Genomic DNA, 24085 nt, shown 5'->3' on the forward strand with positions numbered 1-24085 from the left:
AGGTATTTTTTTTATCCAGATGGGATAGGACAATAGGACAATTTTTTTTTTCTCCAGATGGGATAGGATCCTTGATGAGCCTTAAAGCACTTCATGATGACAGAAGTGAGTGCTACGGTGCAGTAGTCATTTAGTTCAGTTATCTTTGCCTTCTTGGGTACAGGAACAATGTGAGCCATCTTGAAGTATGTGGGGACAACAGACTGGGATAGGAAGAGATTAAATATGTCTGTAAACACACCAGCCAGCTGGACTGCACATGTTCTGAGGTCTCGGCTCGGGATGCCGTCTGGGCCAGCAGCCTTGCAAGGGTTGACAACACTGTCATCTCAGATTTTCAAAATATGCGTTACAGCCAACGCTAGACAAGCATTTGTGTAAGTTTATCATAGCATAATGCTATGCTAGCTCTGCTGGCAGCAGGCAACATTTTCACGAAAATAAGAAAAGCAACCAAATTAAATAATTTACCTTTGAAGAACTTCAGACGCTTTCACTCAGGAGACTCCCAGGTAGATAGAAAATGTTCCTTTTTTCCCAAAAATATTATTTTTGTAGGCGAAATAGCTCCCATTTCTTCATCATGCTTGGCTGAGAAATCGACCGGAAAATGCGGCAACAATAACGCCAAACTTTTTTCAAAATTTGCTCCATAATATCGACAGAAACACGGTAAACGTTGTTTAGGATCCATCCTCAAGGTGTTTTTAACATATATATTCAATAATATATCCGTCGAGGCAATTGGTTTCTCATAAGAAGCGATTGGAAAAATGGCTACCTCAGTATTTTACGCAAGATTTTCTGCGGGAGACACCATGTTACCACATGTTATATATGGTCCCTTACAGCCATTCTTCAATTGAAATGCCTAAAAAGACGTCACAATGCTGTAGACACCTTGGGGAATACGTGGAAATCGTAAGCTCATTCGTAGCTCATTCACAGCCATATAAGGAGTCATTGGCATGAGGCGGTTTCAAAAAATGCGGCACTTCCTGGTTGGATTTTTATCTGGGTTTCACCTGTAACATCAGTTCTGTGACACTCACAGACTATCTTTGCAGTTTTGGAAACGTCAGAGTGTCTTCTTTCCAAAGCTGTCAATTATATGCATAGTCGAGCATCTTTTCGTATCAAAATATCTTGTTTAAAACGGGAACGTTTTTCATCCAAAAATTAAAACAGCGCCCCCTAAATCTAAGAGGTTAAGATGGTATCTGTTTGGATGCATTTGTGACTCGTTTCAGGAAACTATGCATATGTCGCCACTTCACGAGGCATTTAAACTATTTTATCATTTGTTTTTGCATACATGCCTTCTGGAACATGTGAACTGTCTTGTGACTTAATAACAAACAAATTTCCATCTGTAAATATGAATACAATTCTTAAATTACAAGCTTAGTTGGTTTAGCCACGGAAAAAGACTGGATCCTTCCTGCTAGCCATCATTGGCTGAGATAATGAACGGGCTGGATATGCACCTTCTGTTTATATCATGACTGTGTATGTGTAGATAATACTTTCTACTAAAGATTTTTTGAAAGAACTGCAAAAGTGTTTCTCTGGATTACATCGTCATACTTAAGGCAAACATGACATCCATAACAGAGAGGGAGAAAGATCTGATGATTCTTATGGCATTGCACACAGTCGGTATGAACCAGAGTGAGTTGAGCCATGCAAGCTGTGTAAACAAAACAGAAACACAGGACGTCTTATTTAATGAAAGGGGTTGCAGTCTGCCGTGAAGCATTAATCCATGTTTTTTTCTTTTGTCAGAAGCTATGACAATCAGTTTGTATTGCTCGTAATCTATGGATTGGGATTATGGTTCATTGTGTAGCTAGCTAGCTGCATGCCTAAACAACATACTCCAAAGTTAAAGAGTACTGTTAGTTAGTTAGTGAGCGAGCCAGCTAACGTAAGCTATCTAACTTTACTTGTATGATCTCAGAAATCTAGTTTCATTGCTAGTTATAGCCTAACGTTAGCTAGCTAACTAACATGTAACCTAGTTGGGTAGCTTTAGCTAGTTATGACAATCGGTTAGTATTGTTAGTATATCTATGGGTTGAGATTATGGTTCACTGTTCAGCTAGCTAGCTGTCTAAACAAAAGACTCCACTTCGCAAGATGATTACATGACCCATCAAGTTAGACAGGTGTGTCTGGTGGTGATTACGGCCATCTCTTGTATAATAATGCAAAGATATTTGTACCTGGAGTTTGTCTTTCACCATCAAACAAGGAGAATGGTCTAATGGCTCCCATCAAAAGGAGGTTACACCTGAAGTATGAGGACTTGCAGCGAGTTGTGAACTTAATCCACAACAATGCAGAGGATAATGCAATAGTATTACCAGGACGCCACCCAGGACACAAACACTTTGTTGGAAAGCTGCTGCCATCTCACGTGACAATGGCAGCGGTGTGGAGTCTCTACAAGGAATCAATGACAACAGGTAGGTAAAGCGTAAACAACATATATTTAGATTATTTAAATTTACCTCCAACATGATTGGCACTACTTTTATTGATCTCACATTATTTGTGTATTTTTCATAGGTAAGTGTAATCAGGCTGCCTTCATGAATCTGTGGAGAGATTGCTGGTGTGGTGAAGGACAGCACAAACATCTGAGGTCAATTAATGTTATACAAGGTTGTAAAATATTCTACAGTTTTACAGCTTCGATACTCTGAAGCCTGGTGTTGTCACACACATGCCCTGCATCAAAGTCAAAAGCAGGACAGAAACAGGCACTCCGAATATGGATTCCCTTGTTCATGCGTGGACCCTTGTTCATGTGTGGTGCAGACGGACCAGTTCATCACTGAGGTCGAGTTCCCAGTCATCCGGTCTATCAGCAGGGCCTCTATGCACATTCACATGACTATCCTAAACACACACACACACACACACACACACACACACACACAATATGTTGCCGCTACTATTCATTTTTTTATCTACTGCTCAGCCACTTTACCCCTTATTGTTTGCCTACCTTGTTCTTTGACATACTGTATATTATTTTCTTCTCTCTCTACTGGGATTGACACTTTCTATATTGCTAATATGCAAATAACCATTCCACTGTGCTGTTTACACCTTCTGTATCTTGTGCATGTTACAACTAAACTTAGACTTTATTTCATATACAGTGGGGCAAAAAAGTATTTAGTCAGCCACCAATTGTGCAAGTTCTCCCACTGAAAAAGATGAGGTGCCTGTAATTTTCATCATAGGTACACTTCAACTATGACAGACAAAATGAGAGAAAGAAATCGCAGCATTGTAGGAAGAGCTGTCAAAGTACACCAGAAACAAAATTGTAGACCTGCACCAGGCTAGGAAGACTGAATCTGTAATAGGTAAGCAGCTTGGTTTGAAGAAATCAACTGTGGGAGCAATTATTAGGAAATGGAAGACGTACAAGACCACTAATAATCTCCCTCGATCTGTGGCTCCACGCAAGAACTCACCCCGTGGGGTCAAAATGATCACAAGAACGGTGAGCAAAAATCCCAGAACCACACAGGGGGACCTAGTGAATGACCTGCAGAGAGCTGGGACCAAAGTAATAAAGCCTACCATCAGTAACACACTACGCCGCCAGGGACTCAAATCCTGCAGTGCCAGACGTGTCCCCCTGCTTAAGCCAGTACATGTCCAGGCCCGTCTGAAGTTTGCTAAAAAGCATTTGGATGATCGAGAACAATAGTGGGAGAATGTCATATGGTCAGATGAAACCAAAATATAACCTTTTGGTAAAAACTCAACTCGTCGTGTTTGGAGGACAAAGAATGCTGAGTTGCATCCAAAGAACACCATACCTACTGTGAAGCATGGGGCTGGAAACATCATGCTTTGGGGCTGTTTTTCTGCAAAGGGACCAGGACGACTGATCCGTGTAAAAGAAAGAATGAATGGGGCCATGTATCGTGAGAATTTGAGTGAAAACCTCCTTCCATCAGCAAGGACATTGAAGATGAAACGTGGCTGGGTCTTTCAGCATGACAATTATCCCAAACACACCGACAGGGCAACGAAGGAGTGGCTTCGTAAGAAGCATTTCAAGGTCCTGGAGTGGCCTAACCAGTCTCCAGATCTCAACCCCATAGAAAATCTTTGGAGGGAGTTGAAAGTCCGTGTTGCCCAGCAACAGCTTCCAAAACATCACTGCTCTAGAGGAGATCTGCATGGAGGAATGGGCCAAAATACCAGCAACAGTGTGTGAAAACCTTGTGAAGACTTACAGAAAACGTTTGACCTCTGTTATATACCCTTTGTTGGCATTGACAAAGTATTGAGATAAATAAGTATTTGGTCAATAACAAAAGTTTTCCATCATAATTTGCAAATAAATTCATTAAAAATCCTACAATGTGATTTTCTGGATTTGTTTTCTCATTTTGTCTGTCATAGTTGAAGTGTACCTATGATGAAAATTACAGGCGCCTCTCATCAATCAATTTAAGTGGGAGAACTTGCACAATTGGTGGCTGACTAAATACTTTTTTGCCCCACTGTAGTGTGTGCTTACCAGAGATGGATTTGTGAAGAACAACATGACCTGCACCAAAGTCCGATTAGGATATAGGTCAAGGACTAGATCATGCATTTTTACCTGGAGTTTTTCCTTATAGTAGGCTACTACTTTTACCAATTTTAGTCTTGAAATCTTTGGTTGTTTACTACACTACTCACTCTGTTTAGCACATGGTCTCATATTTGAATCCTTAAATAAATAGCTAAGGCTAAGATGGTGTGAACAATGCTGAATGGGTGTAGACAAAGAAGACCTCTCCAGTAAGTTTACCAAAATATTCAAGGCCCATTTTCTCAAAAGTGGGGTTACTTTCAAAGCAGTGTTACTTTCCCGTTGTTCCTCCTGCAGTTTATGACATACAGTTTTCTAGCTCTGAGTCTCTACTATTATCCAATGTGAAAAACACATTTTCAAATGTTGCTATATAAGACAGAATGGAGATTGTCAGTCATATCTGGTGCCAATATCAAAGACGTACACAGGAAAGAGGTTTCTGCTATTAGCTTTTTTTCTTTGAGCTCACTGAAATTCTAAATAAGGAGTTACAGTCAGTATCAAAAGGGATGATTAATAAACTGGTCTTAAATACATCTAAAACTAAAGCATTTTATTTTGTACAAAACATTATAAGACAAAACGCCAACTGGAATTGGGTTGACCATTGAGCCAGTTGAGGAAGCTAAATTCCTAGGTATAACATTGGAGATTCAATTATTATGGTCAAGTCATATTGTCAAAGTTATTTTGAAGATTGGGGAGGGGATTTGCTGTTGTAAAATAATATGTTCTTCGTTTGACACAAAAATAAACTGCATTAGTTGTTCAGGCTCTGGACTTGTCCCATCTTGATTACTGTTCGGTGATATGGTCAAGTGCACCAAAGAAAGCAAAGATACTGTTGGCTCCTTAAAGAGCAGCATGCCTTCACCCTTAACTGCACATATAGAACTAACAGAGACAACATGCATGCCAGTCTTTCCTGGTTGAGGGTTGATGAGTGATGAACTGCTTCTCTTCTAGTTTTTATGAGAAGTATCACTCATGAAATTTTAGATTGTCTGCATAATATTCAGTTCAGACACCCAAACATAAAGTTGAAGTCGGAAGATTACATACACTTAGGTTGGAGTCATTAATCATTCAACCACTCCACACATTTCTTGATAACAAACTATAGTTTTGGCAAGTCGGTTAGGACATCTAATTGCATGACACAAGTAATATTTCCAACAATTGTTTACAGACAGATTATTTCCCTGTTTCACAATTCCAGTGGGTCAGAAGTTTACATACACTAAATTGACTCTGCCTTTAAACAGCTTGGAAGCTTCTGATAGGCTAATTGACATAATTTGAGTCAATTGGAGGTGTACCAAGGATGTATTTCAAGGCCTACCTTCAAAATCAGTGCCTTTTTGCTTGACATCATAGGAAAATCAAAGGAAATCAGCCTCAGAAAAAAATGTAGACCTCTGGTTCATCCTTGGGAGCAAATTCCAAATGCCTGAAGGTACCACGTTCATTTGTACAAACATTAGTATGCAAGTATAAATACCATGGGACCACACAGCCGTCATTGGTGCGAAAAGTGCAAATCAATCCCAGAACAACAGCAAAGGACCTTGTGAAGATGCTGGAGAACAGGAACCACAGTATTGATATCCACAATAAAATGAGTCCTATATCAATATAACCTGAAAGGCCGCTCAGCAAGGAAGAAGCCACTGCTACAAAACTGCCTTAACCTCTTACATCTATGGGGGCGCTATTTCATTTTTGGATGAAAAACGTTCCCGTTTTAAACAAGATATTTTGTCACAAAAAGATGCTCGACTATGCATATAATTGATAGCATTCGAAAGAAAACACTCTGACGTGTCCAGAACGACCAAGATATTCTCTGTGCGTGCCCTAGAACGTGAGCTTCAGGCAAAACCAAGATGAGATGGCATCCAGGAAATGAGCAGGATTTTTGAGGCTCTGTTTTCCATTGTCTCCTTATATGGCTGTGAATGCGAGAGGAATGAGCCTGCCCTTTCTGTCGTTTCCCCAAGGTGTCTGCAGCATTGTGACGTATTTGTAGGCAGATCATTGGAAGATTGACCATAAGAGACCACATTTACCAGGTGTCCGCCCGGTGTCCTGCGCCGAAATTGGTGCGCAAAGTCACCTGCCAGTATTTTTCCATGGGATACAGAGAGGAAAGCAAGCTTCCACTAACTGCATATCAATGAAGAGATATGTGAAAAAAAGGATTGATTCCAAACAACGTTTGCCATGTTTCGGTCGATATTATGTAGTTTATCCGGAAAAAGTTTTACGTTGTAGGTGACTGAATTTTCGGTTCGTTTCGGTAGCTAGACGCAATGTAGAAAACGGAACGATTTCTCCTACACACAGACGCTTTCAGGAAAAACTGCGCATTTGGTATGTAACTGAGAGTCTCCTCATTGAAAACATCAGAAGCTCTTCAAAGGTAAATGATTTTATTTATTTGGTTATCTGGTTTTTGTGAAAATGTTGCGTGCTAAATGCTACTCAAAATGCTATGCTAGCTTTGCATACTCTTACACAAATTAGTGATTTGCTATGGTTCAAAAGCATATTTTGAAAATCTGAGATGACAGTGTTGTTAAGAAAAGGCTAAGCTTGAGAGCAGATGCATTATTTTCATTTTATTTGCGATTTTCAGAAATCGTTAACGTTGCGTTATGCTAATGAGCCTGAGGCTTTAGTCACAAACCCGGATCCGGGATGGGGAGTTTCAAGAAGTTAACTTCATGCGACGAGCAATCCCGTATCCGGGATCCTATTTATAGCCTCAAGCTCATTAGCATAACACAACATTAACTATTCATGAAGATCGCAAATTAAATGAAATAAATAAATTTGCTCTCAAGCTTAGACTTTTGTTAACTTCTTGAAACTCCCCATCCCGGATCCGGGATCGTGACTAAAGCCTCAGGCTCATTAGCATAACGCAACGTTAACGATTTCTGAAAATCGCAAATAAAATGAAAATAATGCGCCTACTCTCAAGCTTAGCCTTTTCTTAACAACACTGTCATCTCAGATTTTCAAAATATGCTTTTCAACCATAGCAAAACAAGCATTTGTGTAAGAGTATTGATAGCTAGCGTAGCATTTAGCGTAGCATTTAGCGGGCAACATTTTCACAAAAACCAGAAAAGCATTCAAATAAAATCATTTACCTTTGAAGAACTTCAGATGTTTTCAATGAGGAGACTCTCAGTTACATAGCAAATGTTCAGTTTTTCCTGAAAGATTCTTTGTGTAGGAGAAATCGCTCGGTTTTGTACATCACTTTTGGCTACCAAAACAAACCGAAAATTCAGTCACCAAAACGCCAAACTTTTTTCCAAATTAACTTCATAATATCGACTGAAACATGGCAAACGTTGTTTAGAATCAATCCTCAAGGTGTTTTTCACATATCTTTTCATTGATATATCGTTCGTGGAAGCCTGCTTTCTTCTCTGAATCATATGGAAAAATATTTGCAGCTGAGGTTTACGCACCAATTTCGGCGCAGGACATCGGGCGGACACCTGGTAAATGTGGTCTCTTATGGTCAATCTTCCAATGATATGCCTACAAATACGTCACAATGCTGCAGACACCTTGGGGAAACAATATATCGGGCAGGCTCATTCCTTGCGCATTCACAGCCATATGAGGAGACAATGAAAAACAGAGCCTCAGAAATCCTGCTCATTTCCTGTTTGAAGTTTCATCTTGGTTTTGCCTGTAGCATCAGTTCTGGGGCACTCACAGATAATATCTTTGCAATTTTGGAAACGTCAGAGTGTTTTCTTTCCAAAGCTGTCAATTATATGTATAGTCAAGCATCTTTTTGTGACAAATTATTGCGCTTAAAACGGGCACGTTTTTTATCCAATAATGAAATAGCACCCCCATAGATTCAAGAGGTTAACAGTGTCTAAAGAAGGGCCAGAAGTATACAGAATGGTGTCGTGTGCGTAGAGGTGGATCAGAGAGTCATCAGCAGCAAGAGCGACATCATTGATAAATACAGAGAAAAGATTTTGCCCGAGAACTGAACCCTGTGGCACATCCATAGAGACTACCAGGGTTCCGGACAACATTTCCTCCGATTTGACACACTGAACACTGTCTGAAAGGTAGTTGGTGAACCAGGTGAGGCAGTCATTTGAGAAAACAAGGCTGTTGAGTCTGCCGATAAGAATGTGGTGATTAACTGACTCAAAAGCCTTGGCCAGGTCGATGAGTACGTCTGCACGGTATTGTCTTTTATTGATGGTGGTTATGATATCATTTAAGACCTTGAGCGTGACTGAGGTGCATCCATGACCAGCTCAGAAACCAGATTGCATAGCTGAGAAGGTATGGTGGGATTCTAAACGGTTGGTGATCTGTTTGTTAACTTGGCTTTCGAAGTCTTTTGAAAGGCAGGGCAGGATCGATGTAGGTCTATAATAGTTTGGGTCTAGAGTGTCTCCCCTTTGAAGAGGGGGATGACCGCGGCAGCTTTCCAATCTTTGGGAATCTCAGACGATATGAAAGAGAGGTTGAACAAGCTAGTAATAGGTTTTGCAACTCCTTCAGAATATCAGCTATCTGGATTTGGGTGAAGGAGTAATGGGGGAGGTTTGGGCAAGTTGCTTTGGGTGGTGCAGGACTGTTGACCGTGGTAGGGGTAGCCAGGTGGAAAGCATGGCCAGCCGTAGAAAAATACTAATTGAAATTCTCAATTATCGTGGATTTATTGGTGGTGACAGTGTTTGCTAGCCTCAGTGCGGTGGGCAGCTGGGAGGAAGGGCTCTTATTCTCCATGGACTTTTTGGAGTTTGTGGAGTTTGTGCTACAAGATGCAAATTTCCATTTGAAAAAGCTAGCCTTAGCTTTCCTAACTGCCTGTGTATATTAGTTCCTAACTTCCCTGAAAAGTTGCATATCTCAGGGGCTATTCGATGCTAATGCAGTACACCACAGGATGTTTTTGTGCTGGTCAAGGGCAGTCAGATCTGGAGTGAACCAAGGGCTACATCTGTTCCTGGTTCCATTTATTTTTTATATTGGGCATGCTTATTTAAGATGGTGAGGAAATCACTTTTAAAGAATAACCAGGCATCTTCTACTGACAGAATGAGTTCAATATCCTTCCAGGATACTCTGGCCAGGTTGATTAGAAAGGCATGCTCGCTGAAGTGTTTTTGGGCGTGTTTGACAGTCAAGAGGGGTGGTCGTTGGACCACAGACCCGTTACGGACGCAGGCAATAAGGCAGTGATCGCTGAGATCCTGGTTGAAGACAGGTGTATGTAGAGGGCAGGTTGGTCAGGATGACATCTATGAGGGTGCCCGTGTTTACAGATTTAGGGCTGTACCTGGTAAATTCATTGATCATTTGTGTGAGATTGAGGGCATCTAGATTAGATTGTAGGATGGCCGGGGTGTTAAGCATGTCCCAGTTTAGATCACCTAACAGTGCGAACTAACAGTGAACTAACAGTGACTCCAACCGAACTCTTAATTCACATATGGTGTCCAGGGCACAGCTGGGGGCAGAAGGTGGTATATAACAAGCGGCAACAGCGAGAGACTTGTTTCCGTGAAGCTGGATTTCTAGAAGTAGAAGGTCAAATTGTTTGGGCACAGACCTGGATAGTATGACAGAACTCTGCAGGCTGTCTCTACAGTAGATAGCAACTCCACCCCCTTCGGCAGTTCTATCTTGTCGGAAAATGTTACACTTAGGAATGGAAATGTCAGGATTTGGTTGCCTTCCTAATCCAGGATTCAGACACGGCTAGGACTTCCGTGTTGGCAGAGTGTGCTAAAGCAGTGAGTAAAACCAATTTAGGGAGGAGGCTTCTAATGTTAACATGCATGAAACCAAGGCTTTTACGGTTACAGAAGTCCGCAAATGAGAGCGCCTGGGGAATGGGAGTGGAGCTAGGCGCTGCAAGGCCTTGATTAACCTCTACATCACCAGAGGAAGAGAGGGGCAGTAGGATAAGGGTACGGCTAAAGGCTATGAGAACTGGTTGTCTAGTGCGTTCGGAACAGAGAGTAAAAGGAACAGGTTTCTGGGCGCAGAAGAATAGACTCAAGGCATAATGTTCAGACAAGGGTATGGTACGGATGTGAATACAGTGGAGGTAATCCTAGGCATTGAGTGACAATGACAGAGGTTTTGTCTCTAGACATATCATTTAGACCAGGTGAGGTCACTGCATGTGTGGGAGGTGAAACAAACGGACTAGCTGAAGCATTTTGAGCAGGGCTGGAATCTCTAAAGTGAAATAAGACAATCACTAACCAAAACAGCAATGGACAAGACATATTGACATTAGGAAGAAGCATGCATAGCCGAGTGATTGGGACCAGTGGGAGGAAAGCTGGAGACAAGGCGATTCAGACAGCTAGCGGGCCGGGGTCCAGGCCAATTGGCAAAATATGTATTATAGCCCAAGGAGTGGCTGATGGACCTAGCCGGGAGATGGGCCTAGCACGAGGCTAGTTCCAGGCTCACTTGTGCTTGCTTCGGGACAGAGACATTAGCCAGGATGTAGCCACTCAGATAGCACCAAGCTAGCTACGATGATCCAGGTGAAAAGGTTCAGAGCTTGCGGTAGGAAACCAGAGATGTGGAGAAAAGGCAGTCCGGTATGCTCTGGGTTGAATCACCCTGTGCAGACTGGCAGGAGTTGATCAGGTTAAGGTTACCTGATGACTGCTAACTGACTATTAGCTAGTTGGGGGTTATGGTTCTAAAGTATAGAAAATAGCAGATCCATAACACATTGGGTGAAGCTGATTGCAGGATAGTATGTTGAAACTGAGGTTAAAAAATTAAGATAATATATATATATATATGAAATAAAATGTCAGGAATTGTGAGTTTAAATGTATTTGGCTAAGGTGTATGTAAGGTTCTGACTTCAACTGTCGGAACGGGGATGAAGCCCAAAACAAACAGGTATATATAAAAAAAACACACAGGGATGTAACCCAAACAAAAGAGCGAAGTTAAACCTCTCGTAAATACATTGGACAAGACCCGTAATTACAATACATGCAGCATGAACTCACAGGTACTCACAAGACCAACGGACATGGGAACAATAACCGACAAGACAAGGTTGAACAGAGGGCACATACATACAATTACTAATCAGGGGAATAGGAATCAGGTGTGCGTAATGAGACAGTTCAGTGATGCATAGAGGCCAGTGACTTAGATCCCCGGAACTGGTGCACAGAATGAGCAGCAGTACCGGGGGAATCCTTGACAATACCCCACAATACATGCCACCAGTGGTCTGGTCCAAAATGAATTCACGGCAACGCACAGTATTATACAGAGCCATGATCACATGGAATTTCCTTCCATCTCCAATTACTAAAGCAAACAGCAAAATTACATTTAAAGTTTAAACAACTACTCACGGAATGGCAGCGACACACACAAAGTATTATTATTATCTGTATATTTCTCCGGGGGTATGCCATGGTATTTTAAATTTGTGTGACTGTCCTTGTCTATCAGTGTATGTCTTTTGTTACTTTTTTTTGTGGACCCCTGGAAGAGTAGCTGCTGCCTCTGCAAAACCTAATCAGGATCCAAATAAACACATTTAATGAACAATTTCACAGAAATGCCTCAATGTACTGTTAAATATTCATTTTTTTTCTTGATCTCTGACACTGTTCTAAAAATATTTCTATAATGCTATACCCTAATCGCCTTGCACCTTTCCTTAATCCACCACGCCCCCATACAGAATTTGCATGCCCCACATTCATCACCATGTATTCAAAGCAGATGTGCATTTAATTTAATGGCATGTTTTATGAATCTTATTAACTGTGCCCCGAGAATTAATCAGGGCGATCTTGTCTCGGGAAGTGATTGGAACCTCCAGGTTTCTAATGAATCTAGCAGCAGTAGGCTCTGCTGGCTCGCCTTGGGCCTGAAGTAGGGCATCAGTAATGAGATAGTAGAGACAGGCGCAATCACACCACTGAGTGTGTGATGTGGTCAGCTCTGGGATCTGAGAGATGGATCAGTAACCTGGATATTTTTTCTATTTTCTATACTTTAGAACCATAACCCCCTACTAGCTAACCATAACCCCCTACTAGCTAATCTCATCAATAATGCTGACTACTAGTGTTTAGGATCATTCGATCCAATGTGAGTTGAGTTTGAGTTGAGTTTATTTTTATTTTTACAGGGACAGTGCACATTAATCAACGTTTCAGTAAAAGTGCCGTTTTTAGCCAGCCGGCTAATTTTCAACCGCAGTCCCTGGGCAGGTTATTAAAAACAATTACAATATAGACAATAGCAACATAGAACAAGCCTCCACACCTCACAAGCAACAGACAACAGACAACATGGAAAGCGGCAACACACAGCTAGGGACCATGTTCACAAATCTGATTGAGCTTTAGCCATGTCTTCAAGCATTTTGTGAAAGTGTGATATGTGGTGCAGTTATGTGTGTCTGATGGCAGTGTATTCCAGACATGGGAAGCTCTCACAGAGAATGCAGATTTACTAAAGGTGCTTTTCCTTAGGGGAACTATACAGTCCCCTCTCATTGCAGACCTTGTGGATCTGCTGCCATATGTCTGGGTTTTCTGTTTAACAAAAATATTGAGTGGAGGGGGAGCCAGGCTATTAAGGATCTTGAATACAAGACATGCGTCGGTGTATTGCACAAGATTTTCCCAATTCAAGAGTTCATGCTTTCTAAGGATGTGACAATGATGATGGCTATTGGGCTTCCTATCAAGCACTTTGAGAGCCTGTTTGTAGACAGACTGAATAGGTTTTAATGTTGTATAGCAAGCTTGGGCCCAACTAGTCAAGCAGTATGTTAAGTGGGGATTTTTTTCATCTCATTATGTGAGATGTGATTTTCTTATTACAGACATTAGCTGTACTCAAACAAAGTGGATGATTCATCCAAGTAAAAGTGATCAGGATTGTATATTTCTAATGTAGTATTGGGCTGAATATGATTATAGTGGAATTGTATGTTGGTAATGAATGGGTAGCAGGGAATGTCAAAGCTGTCATCCTAGCAGACCTTGGTTCCACCCCCATTCAGTGGAAAGGGGTAAACCACAATGCCTTGGTGTTGGCACCAGCAGCAGAAAGTGTGATGAAGTGAGAAAGTCAAAGGAAACACTCTGCTACTTACAGAACCTCAAGCTGTATCACTGTGCAGGGTTTAGATACACCATATGCCTGACTGGCATTGGAGATCCGCGAGAGGCACTTCGGCGTGAACATCAGCTGGGTAAAACATTGTCAGCCAGTAGCTTCTTGGACCCCCTTGAGAATTGTCTATATTTTTGTGAAGTGTGGCTTGATTAGCTTTTGGTATTTCACGCTATTTGGCATTGTCATATTTTGAATTCAAGAGACAAACAGACAAGAACACAAGCAAATTGCAACACATGTTATTACATAACTTTATTATCTATTCATTTGGACATGTGGTAAGCACTATAGAGTTTTGCAATTTGCCTTTGCAATTAGACAATATTCAATAATTCTCAACAAGTTCAGTTTAATAAAGTGGGATGAAGAGCTGAAGTAAACATTCAAATAACCTTGAGGGCTTTTACCACATACATTAAGTATGTGGACACCTATTGCTGACAGGTATATAAAAATGAGCACAACACCATGCAATCTCCATTGACAAACACTGTCATTCCAACAAGTCAGTTCATCAAATGTCTGCCCTGCTAGTGCTGTTATTGTAAAGTGGAAACTTCTCAACCACGAAGTGTTAGGCCATACAAGCTCACAGAATGGGACCGCAGAGTGCTAAAGTGCATAAAAAAACACCTGTCCTCGGTTGCAACACTCACTGCCGAGTTTCAAACTGCCTCTGGAAGCAGTGTCAGCACAAGAACTGTTCATCGGGAGCGTCATGAAATGGGTTTCAATGGCCGGGCAGCCGCACACAAGCCTAATATCACCAAGCGTCAGCTAGAGTGGTGTAAATCTAGCCGACATTGGACTCTGGAGCAGTAGAAATCACGCTTCACCATCTGGCAGTCCAATGAACGAATCTGGGTTTGGCGGAAGCCAGGACAATGCTACCTGCCCCAATGTATAGTGCCAACTGTAACATTTGGTGGAGGAGGAATAATGGTCCGGGGATGTTTTTCATGGTTCGGCTAGCTCGGCTAGCTTAAAGCTACAGCATACAATGACATTTTAGATGATTCTGTGCTTCCAACTTTGTGGCAACAGTTTGGGGAAGGCCCTTTTCTCTTTCAGCATGACAATGCCCCTGGGTACAAAGTGAGGTCTATACAAAAATGGCTTGTCGGTGTGGAAGAACTTGACTGGCCTGCACAGAGCCCTGACTTCAAACCCATCACACACCTTTGGGATGAATTGGAACGCCGACTGCTAGCCAGGCCTAATCGCCCAGCATCCAATATGAGTTCCCGACCTCACTAATGCTCTTGTGGCTGAATGGAAGCAAGTCCCAACATCTAGTGGAAAGCCTTCCCAGAATAGTGGAGGCTGTTATAGCAGCAAGGGGGGGGGGGACCAACTTCATATTAATGTCCATGATTTTGGAATGAGATGTTTGACGAGCAGGTGTACACATACATTTGGTAGTAGTAGTGTACTACACAACATTGGACTTTTCTAGATGTTGGTAGATGTCCAAGATAATAGCCAAACAGTATTGCATTCCTTAGCTCTTTCTTTAGTAGATACATCATGTAGGAAAATGCCATTTTGGAGAGTTCCTTGAGAATACAATTACTATGTCCTTTTGTAGGAGTTCTGATTATCAAAGTATCAAACATTTTACATTCTTTTTCATAGTGTATTGATAAACGCTATGTCTGTGTTTTACCTCAGAAAAGGAAGAATATGTCATTGATAATTGCCTCCACAGTACACATTGTTCAATCAATATATTGATTGATGTCCATGATGGGCTATAATTGTGTGATTTGTAACCATATTTTACCTAGGCTACAGGTTGAGTTTGTGAAAAGCCTTGGTCCATGCTACATGTTAGTCTGAAGCCCCTAAACCTTACAGGCTCTGAGCAGAGTGCATTATGGTTGCCCCTTGCCCATGATGAAGTGAAGTAGGATCTCTTCCTGAGACAGATGCCCTCTGTGTTCCCCTACAGGGCTTAGAGTTGGGCTAGCAGGCTAGGCAGTGCACAGTAATGAGGGCTATACAAGTTAGAACACGGACCAGATGATTTTACATTGAAAAAATACCTTTTTCCTCCCACAGGAATAAAAGCTGGGTGGAAAACTTATTTAAAAAGAAAACAAATGATGTGTAGTAAGCCTGAGTTCCACCACACTTATTTTGGCCAAGATAGGATTCCCGGAACTTTCTTACCGCAAACAGTTTGAAAGCTATTTTGATGAAATCTCGGTATTGAGGAAATGAAGTGGTGGAGACCGTCTTATGTGGATGGAAGCACTTATCAGACAAAGTGGTGTGTGTTGAATAGCTAAGTCAGACCAGGAAGCGGCGTACTGTTGGCCTCTGGCTGGGTGGAAAGACCCTCAGTTCCTTTTAATGGTTTGGAAGGAGATGGAGATTTATGTGACTGCTGAATCAGGTCTTTAGACATAGAACATAAAGTGAAGAGCGCGTGTTTATGTTCAAGCAATAATTATGTTTGGGAGAAGCCACCTACCTCACAGCGACCCGACACACAACCACACCATGGTGATTATGTCTTCTGGTTCGTCCCAAACCATGGTCACCGCGACTGACTGTAGTGGTTTGGGTTGCGAACACAAAGCACTGACATCATGTATATGAATGTCGGGTAAGCAAATGGTATAGTAGATGGAACATTCGCTGAGTTCAGGTCCAACATCATATAATTCAAGGTAACCTCTCAAAGTTGACATGATATTGTGATCCTTTGGCTTTCACCACATGCTGTATGTGTCATGCTATTAGTTTTGTTTATTTGAATTGATTTCATCATGGTCTGAACTTCCTCACAGCTTCGATGCAGCTTGGAACCCATCGGCTCAGCAGAAGTATCTTACCCCGCAGGGGGCAAGTTTAAAGGATGCCTTCAGCGATTTACTTGATTCCCAGCACCACCAAAGGCCTCACTCGTCTTCAAACCCCTAGCATGCTAGCAGCAGAGCAGATCCATCTCTCAGTGCTGCGTCCTCCCTAAAGCAATCAATTTATTTGGAGTTGAACGGCCATCCTGTTCCCTGACATTGCTACCTGCTACGGCTTTCACAGCATTTGTGATGCTCTTTAATTCTCTCTTTTTTTCTCCTCTTATCATCTGCTCAATTTCTTTTCTTTTTGTATTGTTTTAGAGCTGCCTTCCTTTGAGAACATATTCTTACTCTTGGCTTGATAAGAACACAATGTCTGTCTTTCATGTTTGCCTGTGGTGTTTTGACTCTTTCTGCATACTTTTGCGTTTCTTCTCACTGTTCTTTCTCTTAACCATGACCAACCAAGCTAATTACCTTTAGCCACTGCATCCAATTAACAGAGTGTCTTAGGCTTTTCTTTGATTAAAATAAATCATGTTCTAATTATTTGCCATGTGTTTAAAAAGCCTCATTGTAGTTTTTTCACCTTGTTGTGATTTTTTGCCATTTGGTGAACCGACATGAAACGCAAGGATATAGGCCTTTTGTGTTCCCTTAAAATATCATTATATTGGTTTGTATCCAGTCAAACCATTCTCTTTGTGAAGCCCAATAAGTGTGTTTGGGGGGGATGACGGTCAAAGTCTAAATAGAGTTTTTAAAGTATTTACTATGGACTTTGGTTTCATCCCAACATGTACAATTTACAGCCAATCGTTCTGTAATGTCTTCCACTGAAAGTCTACCCCAGGAGGTTGATGGCATCTTAATTGTGAGGACAGGCTTGTGGAAATGGCTGGAGTGGAATGAGTGGAATGGTATCAAATACAGCAAACACATGGTTTCCATGTGTTTGATGCCAATCCATTTTCTCTGTTCTAGCCATTATTATGAGCCGTCCTCCCTTCAGCATCCTCCACTACTTACCACATAACGGGAACTGGGTTACCGGGATTTAACAAGAATTCCCAGCCAAACCTTTTCCCGTGGATAAATACAGAGCCTTCAGAACGTAGTCATACACCTTAACCTATTGGTGAACTAGCTGCCGTCTGCTTCAGCCAAATATTTCACATTGTTTCTCATCAGCCCAGAGCCATTTTTCTCCACCCCAGTTCCTGTGTTTTCATGCACACTTGGCCTTGTTTCCACGTCAGAGGTACGGCTTTTTGGCCGCAAGTCTTCCATGAGGGCCACTTCTGACCAGACTTCTACGAACAGTAGATGGGTGTACCAGGGTCCCATTGTTTTCTGCCAATTCTGAGCTGATGGCACTGCTGGACCTCTTCCAATTGTGAAGAGAAGTAAGCATGATGCGTCTTTCACCTGCTGCAGTAAGTTTCCTTGGCCGACCACTGCATCTACGGTCCTCAATGTTGCCCGCTTCTTTGTGCTTCTTCAAAAGAGCTTGGATAGCACATCTGGAAACCCCTGTCTGCCTTGAAATTTCTAACAGGGAGAGACCTTGCTGATGCAGTATAACTACCTTGTGTCTTGTTGCTGTGCTTAGTCTTGCCATGGTGTATGACTTTTGACTGTAAACTGTCTTCAGCATCCTCATCTTCTTAGCTGAGTTTGGCTGTTCTTCACCCAGTTATATTCCTCCTACACAGCTGTTTCTGTTTCAGTTAATGATTGTGTTTCAAGCTACATATAGAATTGATGATCATTAGCACCTGTTAATACATAATTATGTGACTTCTGAAGGTAATTGGTTGCACCAGATTTTATTTAGGGGCTTCATAGCAAAGGGGGTGAATACATATGCACGCACCACTTTTCTGTCTAATTTTTATTTCTATTTTTTTAGCAAGTAATATTTGTCATTTCACCTTACCAATTTTGACTATTCTGTGTATGTCCATTACATGAAATCCAACGAAAATCTATTTTAATTACAGGATGTAATGCAACAAAATAGGAAAAGTGCCAAGGGGGATGAAATCTTTTGTTAGGCACTATATAATCTTATAACATGTCTATTTTTACAGAATACCTGCCTGTATATATATATATATATATATATATATACAGGCAGGTGTGAAAAAATTCAATTTTCTCTGTTCTAGCCATTATTATGAGCCGTCCTCCCCTCAGCATCCTCCACTACTTACCACATAACGGGGACCGGGTTACCGGGATTTAACCTCTTGATACTCCCCACCCCAGATCGTGAATAAAGCCTCAGGCTCATTAGCATAACGCAACGTTAACGATTTCTGAAAATCGCAAATAAAATGAAAATAATGCACCTGCTCTCAAGCTTAGCCTTTTCTTAACAACACTGTCATCTCAGATTTTCAAAATATGCTTTTGAACCATAGCAAATCAATAATTTGTGTAAGAGTATGCTAAGCTAGCTTAGCATTTTGAGTAGCATTTAGCACGCAACATTTTCACAAAAACCAGATAACCAAATAAATAAAATCATTTACCTTTGAAGAGCTTCGGATGTTTTCAATGAGGAGACTCAGTTACATAGCAAATGTTCAGTTTTTCCTGAAAGAATCTTTGTGTAGGAGAAATCGCTCCGTTTTGTACATCACATTTGGCTACCCAGTGGTGTATATTCATGGATGCCAATGGAAGCCAGACTTCCTCAAAGCTGACCATTGTATTTCACAATTTTTCTTCAATTCGCAAGAGGCCGAACGAATCTCACAGGAGACAGCATCCGAGCGAGCGAAATATCGCCCCTCTGTCTCCCTACGTCGAATGCACTAAATTGTTTTTGGTGTCTTTTAGTTGACACTTAATTAGACTAAGCAAAAGTGATTTGAAGATGTTGAAATGGTCCTGGAATAGTAGAGGCAGCTCCTGTTTTCTTTGCAACTAACTCTCTGTGGTTCCAAAAACATAGTTGTTTTGTGGTCCAAAAATGTCAGAAACATTAAATTGCTTGACCATGCTGTAGGTCATGCAATAACTTTGTGGACTTCACCGGACAGATGTTGCTATCTGGTTGTGTGATAAAACAAAGGTGTGTTGAATTTATTCTGCCACTCTTCTTATTGTCTCGGATTTAGGCCTACATATCACGGTCGCAAGGCAAATTAGTAAACAGGTTACAGCAATGCAATTAACACATACAGTAGGTTGTAATAGGTTTTTACCCACACACCGCTACTGTGTACAGTACTAATCAAAAGTTTGGACACACCTACTCATTCAAGGGGTTTTCTTTATTTTAAAATTTTATAGATTGTAGAACAATACATCAAAACTATGAAATAACACATTTGGAATTGTGTAGTAACCAAAAAAGTGTTAAGCAAATCAAAATATATTATAGATTTTAAATTATTCCAATAGCAACCCTTTGCCTTGAGGACAGCTTTGCACACTCTTGGCATGCTCTCAACCAGCTTCATGAGGAATTGCTTTTCCAACAGTCTTGAAGAAATTCCGACATATGCTAAGCACTTGTTGGCTGCTTTTCCTTCACTCCGCGTCCCAACTCATCCTTAACCATCTCAATTGTGTTGAAGTTGGGTGATTGTAGAGACCAGGTCATCTGATACAGCATTCCATCACTCTCCTTGTTCAAATAGCCCTTAAAAGCCTGTAGATGTGTAAATCAAATCAAATCAAATTTATTCATATAGCCCTTCGTACATCAGCTGATATCTCAAAGTGCTGTACAGAAACCCAGCCTAAAACCCCAAACAGCAAGCAATGCAGGTGTAGAAGCACGGTGGCTAGGAAAAACTCCCTAGAAAGGCCAAAACCCAGGAAGAAACCTAGAGAGGAACCAGGCTATGTGGGGTGGCCAGTCCTCTTCTGGCTGTGCCGGGTGGAGATTATAACAGAACATGGCCAAGATGTTAAAATGTTCATAAATGACTAGCATGGTCAAATATTAATAATCACAGGCAGAACAGTTGAATCTGGAGCAGCAGCACGGCCAGGTGGACTGGGGACAGCAAGGAGTCATCAAGTCAGGTCGTCCTGAGGCATGGTCCTAGGGCTCAGGTCCTCCGAGAGAGAGAAAGAAAGAGAGAGAGAGAATTAGAGAGAGCATACTTAAATTCACACAGGACACCGGATAGGACAGGAGAAGTCCTCCAGATATAACAAACTGACCCTAGCCCCCCGACACATAAACTACTGCAGCATAAATCCTGGAGGCTGAGACAGGAGGGGTCAGGAGACACTGTGGCCCCATCCGAGGACACCCCCGGACAGGGCCAAACAGGAAGGATATAACCCCACCCACTTTGCCAAAGCACAGCCCCCACACCACTAGAGGGATATCTTCAACCACCAACTTACCATCCTGAGACAAGGCCGAGTATAGCCCACAAAGATCTCCGCCACAGCACAACCCAAGGGGTGGCGCCAACCCAGACAGGAAGATCACATCAGTGACTCAACCCACTCAAGTGACGCACCCCTCCTAGGGACGGTATGAAAGATAACATTTTCACATGGGAATAGCTTTTGATTTATATGATATAGCCTATAGTAGACTATATGTGGTGTTCAATGCATGCCTATATTGCATGAGACTTAAAAAAAACATTTTGCCATTAATCCATGACTTGGTCTGTAACACCATGGGCCAAATAGGTGAGTCTAAATGTTATTGTTTTGTATGATGCAAGAAACCACTTTACAAAATACAATTAATTATTATTACCATACAGAAAATTAGACAATGTAGGCTACCACTCTGCCTATTGGTTTATTTGCATATTCAAGCCTGTCTCAAAATACAACCCGTCCCTTTTAATTTAGACAAGCTTTATACCTGACTGGCTTTTCAAAGACAGCTTGAAATGTAGCCTTCACGTTTTGCGCTCTTGTAGAAAGCAGTAACTCCACATTGCTCATCTATACTTATCTATAACTAGGCTAGTAACTCGCTAACGAGCAAAGAATATCAACAAATGTGCACAGGTGAGGCTCTGATCTGAAATCTCGCAGGTGATTGAAAGACTTATCAGTGAAGTTCAACCTAGAGGGAAAATTGCCATAACCATTCAATCTTTGTGAAGAGAAGCGAAAGACTGGCCACTGCATCTTATTCTAGTCCAATAGCCTATGATTCAAGCATGTCATTACAATGATGAAGATAAGGACAACGAAACATAGGCAATTTTTATTAAACTGTTTATTAAACTGTTGCGAGGAAGGAATGAAGGAACAAACAATAAAGAGAGAAACAGGAGGAAGCCTAATACCCACATCGCAGAACATTAGCGGAAATATTAGTGCATCAGCCTACTAATTATTGCATTTGCAAAAGGTCATCAACGTAAGGGCATTTCGTAATTTCTTTACCAAACTCTTAACCTAAATCAATGTTTTTGTTGATTTCATGTTGAATTCACACTATTTGCCAACTCAAACAAATGTAAATCAAAACTGAAGTCTGTGCCCAGTGGGGATATAGCTACAGTGCCTTCAGAAAGTCTTCACACCCCTTGACTTTTTCCACATTTTTCTGTGTTACAAAGTGGGATTAAAATGTATTTAATTAAAAAAGAATTGTCAACAATCTACACAATGTCAAAATTAAACAAAACTTTTAACATTTGTAAAAAAATAAATAATGAAAAATAAGATTAGATAAGTATTCTACTCCCTGAGTCAATACATGTTAGAATCATATTTGGCAGTGAATACAGCTGTGAGTGTTTCTGGGTATGTCTCTAAAAGATTTCCAAATCTGGATTGTGCATTTTTTGCAGTACAACTTTAGTGCCTTGTTGGAAAATGTTTATTCTCTACAGGCTTCCTTCTTTTCACTGTCATTTATGTTAGTATTGTGGAGTAACTACAATGTTGTTGATCCAAGCTCCATTTTTTCCTATCACAGCCATTAAACTCTCTAACTGTTTTAAAGTCACCATTGGCTTCATGGTGAAGTCCCTGAGCGGTATCCTCCCTCTCCGGCAACTGAGTTAGGAAGGACGCCTGTACCTTTGTAGTGACTGGGTGTATTGATACACCATTCAAAGTTGAATTAATAACTTCCCCATGCTCAAAAGGATATTCAATGTTTTACCCATCTACCCATGGGTGCCATTCTTTGTGAGGCATTGGAAAACATCTCTAGTCTTTGTGGTTGAGTCAGTGTTTGAAATTCACAGCTTGACTGAGGGACCTTACAGATAATTGTATTTGTGGGGTACAGAGATCAAAAATCATGTTAAACACTATTATGAGTCTTTATACTCCTGAATGTATCTAGGCTTGCTTGTTGACTCAAGCCATTTCAGCTCCTTGTTTTTAAATTATTTTGTAAAAATTAATTAGGGAAACTTTGCTTTTGAATGACACTTCCGGTTTTGGTATGAAATACCATGTTACCTTGGAGAAAAGTGATTTATTCTCGGGATGGAATATTTTTTACATGCCAGGAACATTTTAAACCATAATAGTGACTACACCCATGGATCCACTTAAGAGGAGGGTGTTTAAGAGCTGATCAAACATCAGAGCAAAGCTAGGCCTATTAGAATGTCATGCCCGCAAACTATGACTTTGAAGATGGAGTAGCGTTCTCTGCATATTACAAACCCCATAAAAGCTTGTGACCAGTCTGACACCAACTCAATCTCTGAACTGGTTTGAGTTCTAATCAGACTTCTGATTCCAATTCTCCCTCATTAGATTATTGTGCCAAAAAAACTCACAGGGAATTTGTCAAGGCTTTTATTGAGTAATTCTAAGGACTCAAAATACTTAATGACAGTATCATCAGTACTGCTGGCTGATCCAGCTGTCTGACCATTTTAATGAGCAGAGGGTTGTTCTCTAACCCCATGGGACCCTGTGTTCTTGTATCCCCGTGTCTTGCAGGGGAAGTTTACGAGCCCAATCCCTGCGAGAATGGGGCTGCCTGCCTCAATGTTCTGGCTGACGAATCCTTCTCATGTGAGTGTTGCACTGCTTTTCAGAACATAAACTTGTCTTAGTAGTTTGGAGATTGGTAAGTGAGATCAGAAACACTTGCTGAAATTACACAGGTGTCAACTGTGATTGTGTGTGCATGAGTCAAAAGTTTTAGAACACCTACTCATTCAAGGGTTTTACTTTATTTTTTACTATTTTCTACATTGTAAAAAAATTGTGAAGACATCAAAACTATGAAATAACACATGGAATCATGTAGTAAGCAAAAAAGTCTTAAACAAATTAATATATATTTGAGATTCTTCAAATTGCCACTCTTTGCCTTGATGACAGCTTTGCACACTCTTGGCATTCTCTCCAACAGTCTTGAAGGATTTCCCACATATGCTGAGCACTTGTTGGCTGCTTTTCCTTCACTCTGCGGTCCAACTCTTCCAAACCATCTCAATATGGTCGAGGTCGGGGATTGTGGGGCCAGGTCATCTGATGCAGCACTCCATCACTCTCCTTCTTGGTA

The 24085-nt window shown here is 41.1% G+C and overlaps 1 protein-coding gene across 3 annotated transcripts in view; it reads left to right on the plus strand.

Moving 5' to 3' along the window:
* Positions 1–24085, plus strand: part of LOC135514386 (EGF-like repeat and discoidin I-like domain-containing protein 3) — a 267032-nt gene that overhangs the window by 21838 nt on the left and 221109 nt on the right. For 2 of the 3 annotated variants that reach the window (XM_064937834.1, XM_064937835.1), the window contains exon 2: positions 23515–23589. The exons of the other annotated variant lie outside the window; for it this stretch is intronic. In XM_064937834.1, coding sequence (XP_064793906.1) covers positions 23515–23589 — 75 coding nt within the window. The remainder of the gene's footprint in view (positions 1–23514; positions 23590–24085) is intronic. 3 annotated transcript variants of the gene reach the window in all.

The sequence above is a fragment of the Oncorhynchus masou genome, chromosome 25 (genome assembly GCF_036934945.1).
Source record: "Oncorhynchus masou masou isolate Uvic2021 chromosome 25, UVic_Omas_1.1, whole genome shotgun sequence".
NCBI lineage: Eukaryota > Metazoa > Chordata > Actinopteri > Salmoniformes > Salmonidae > Oncorhynchus > Oncorhynchus masou.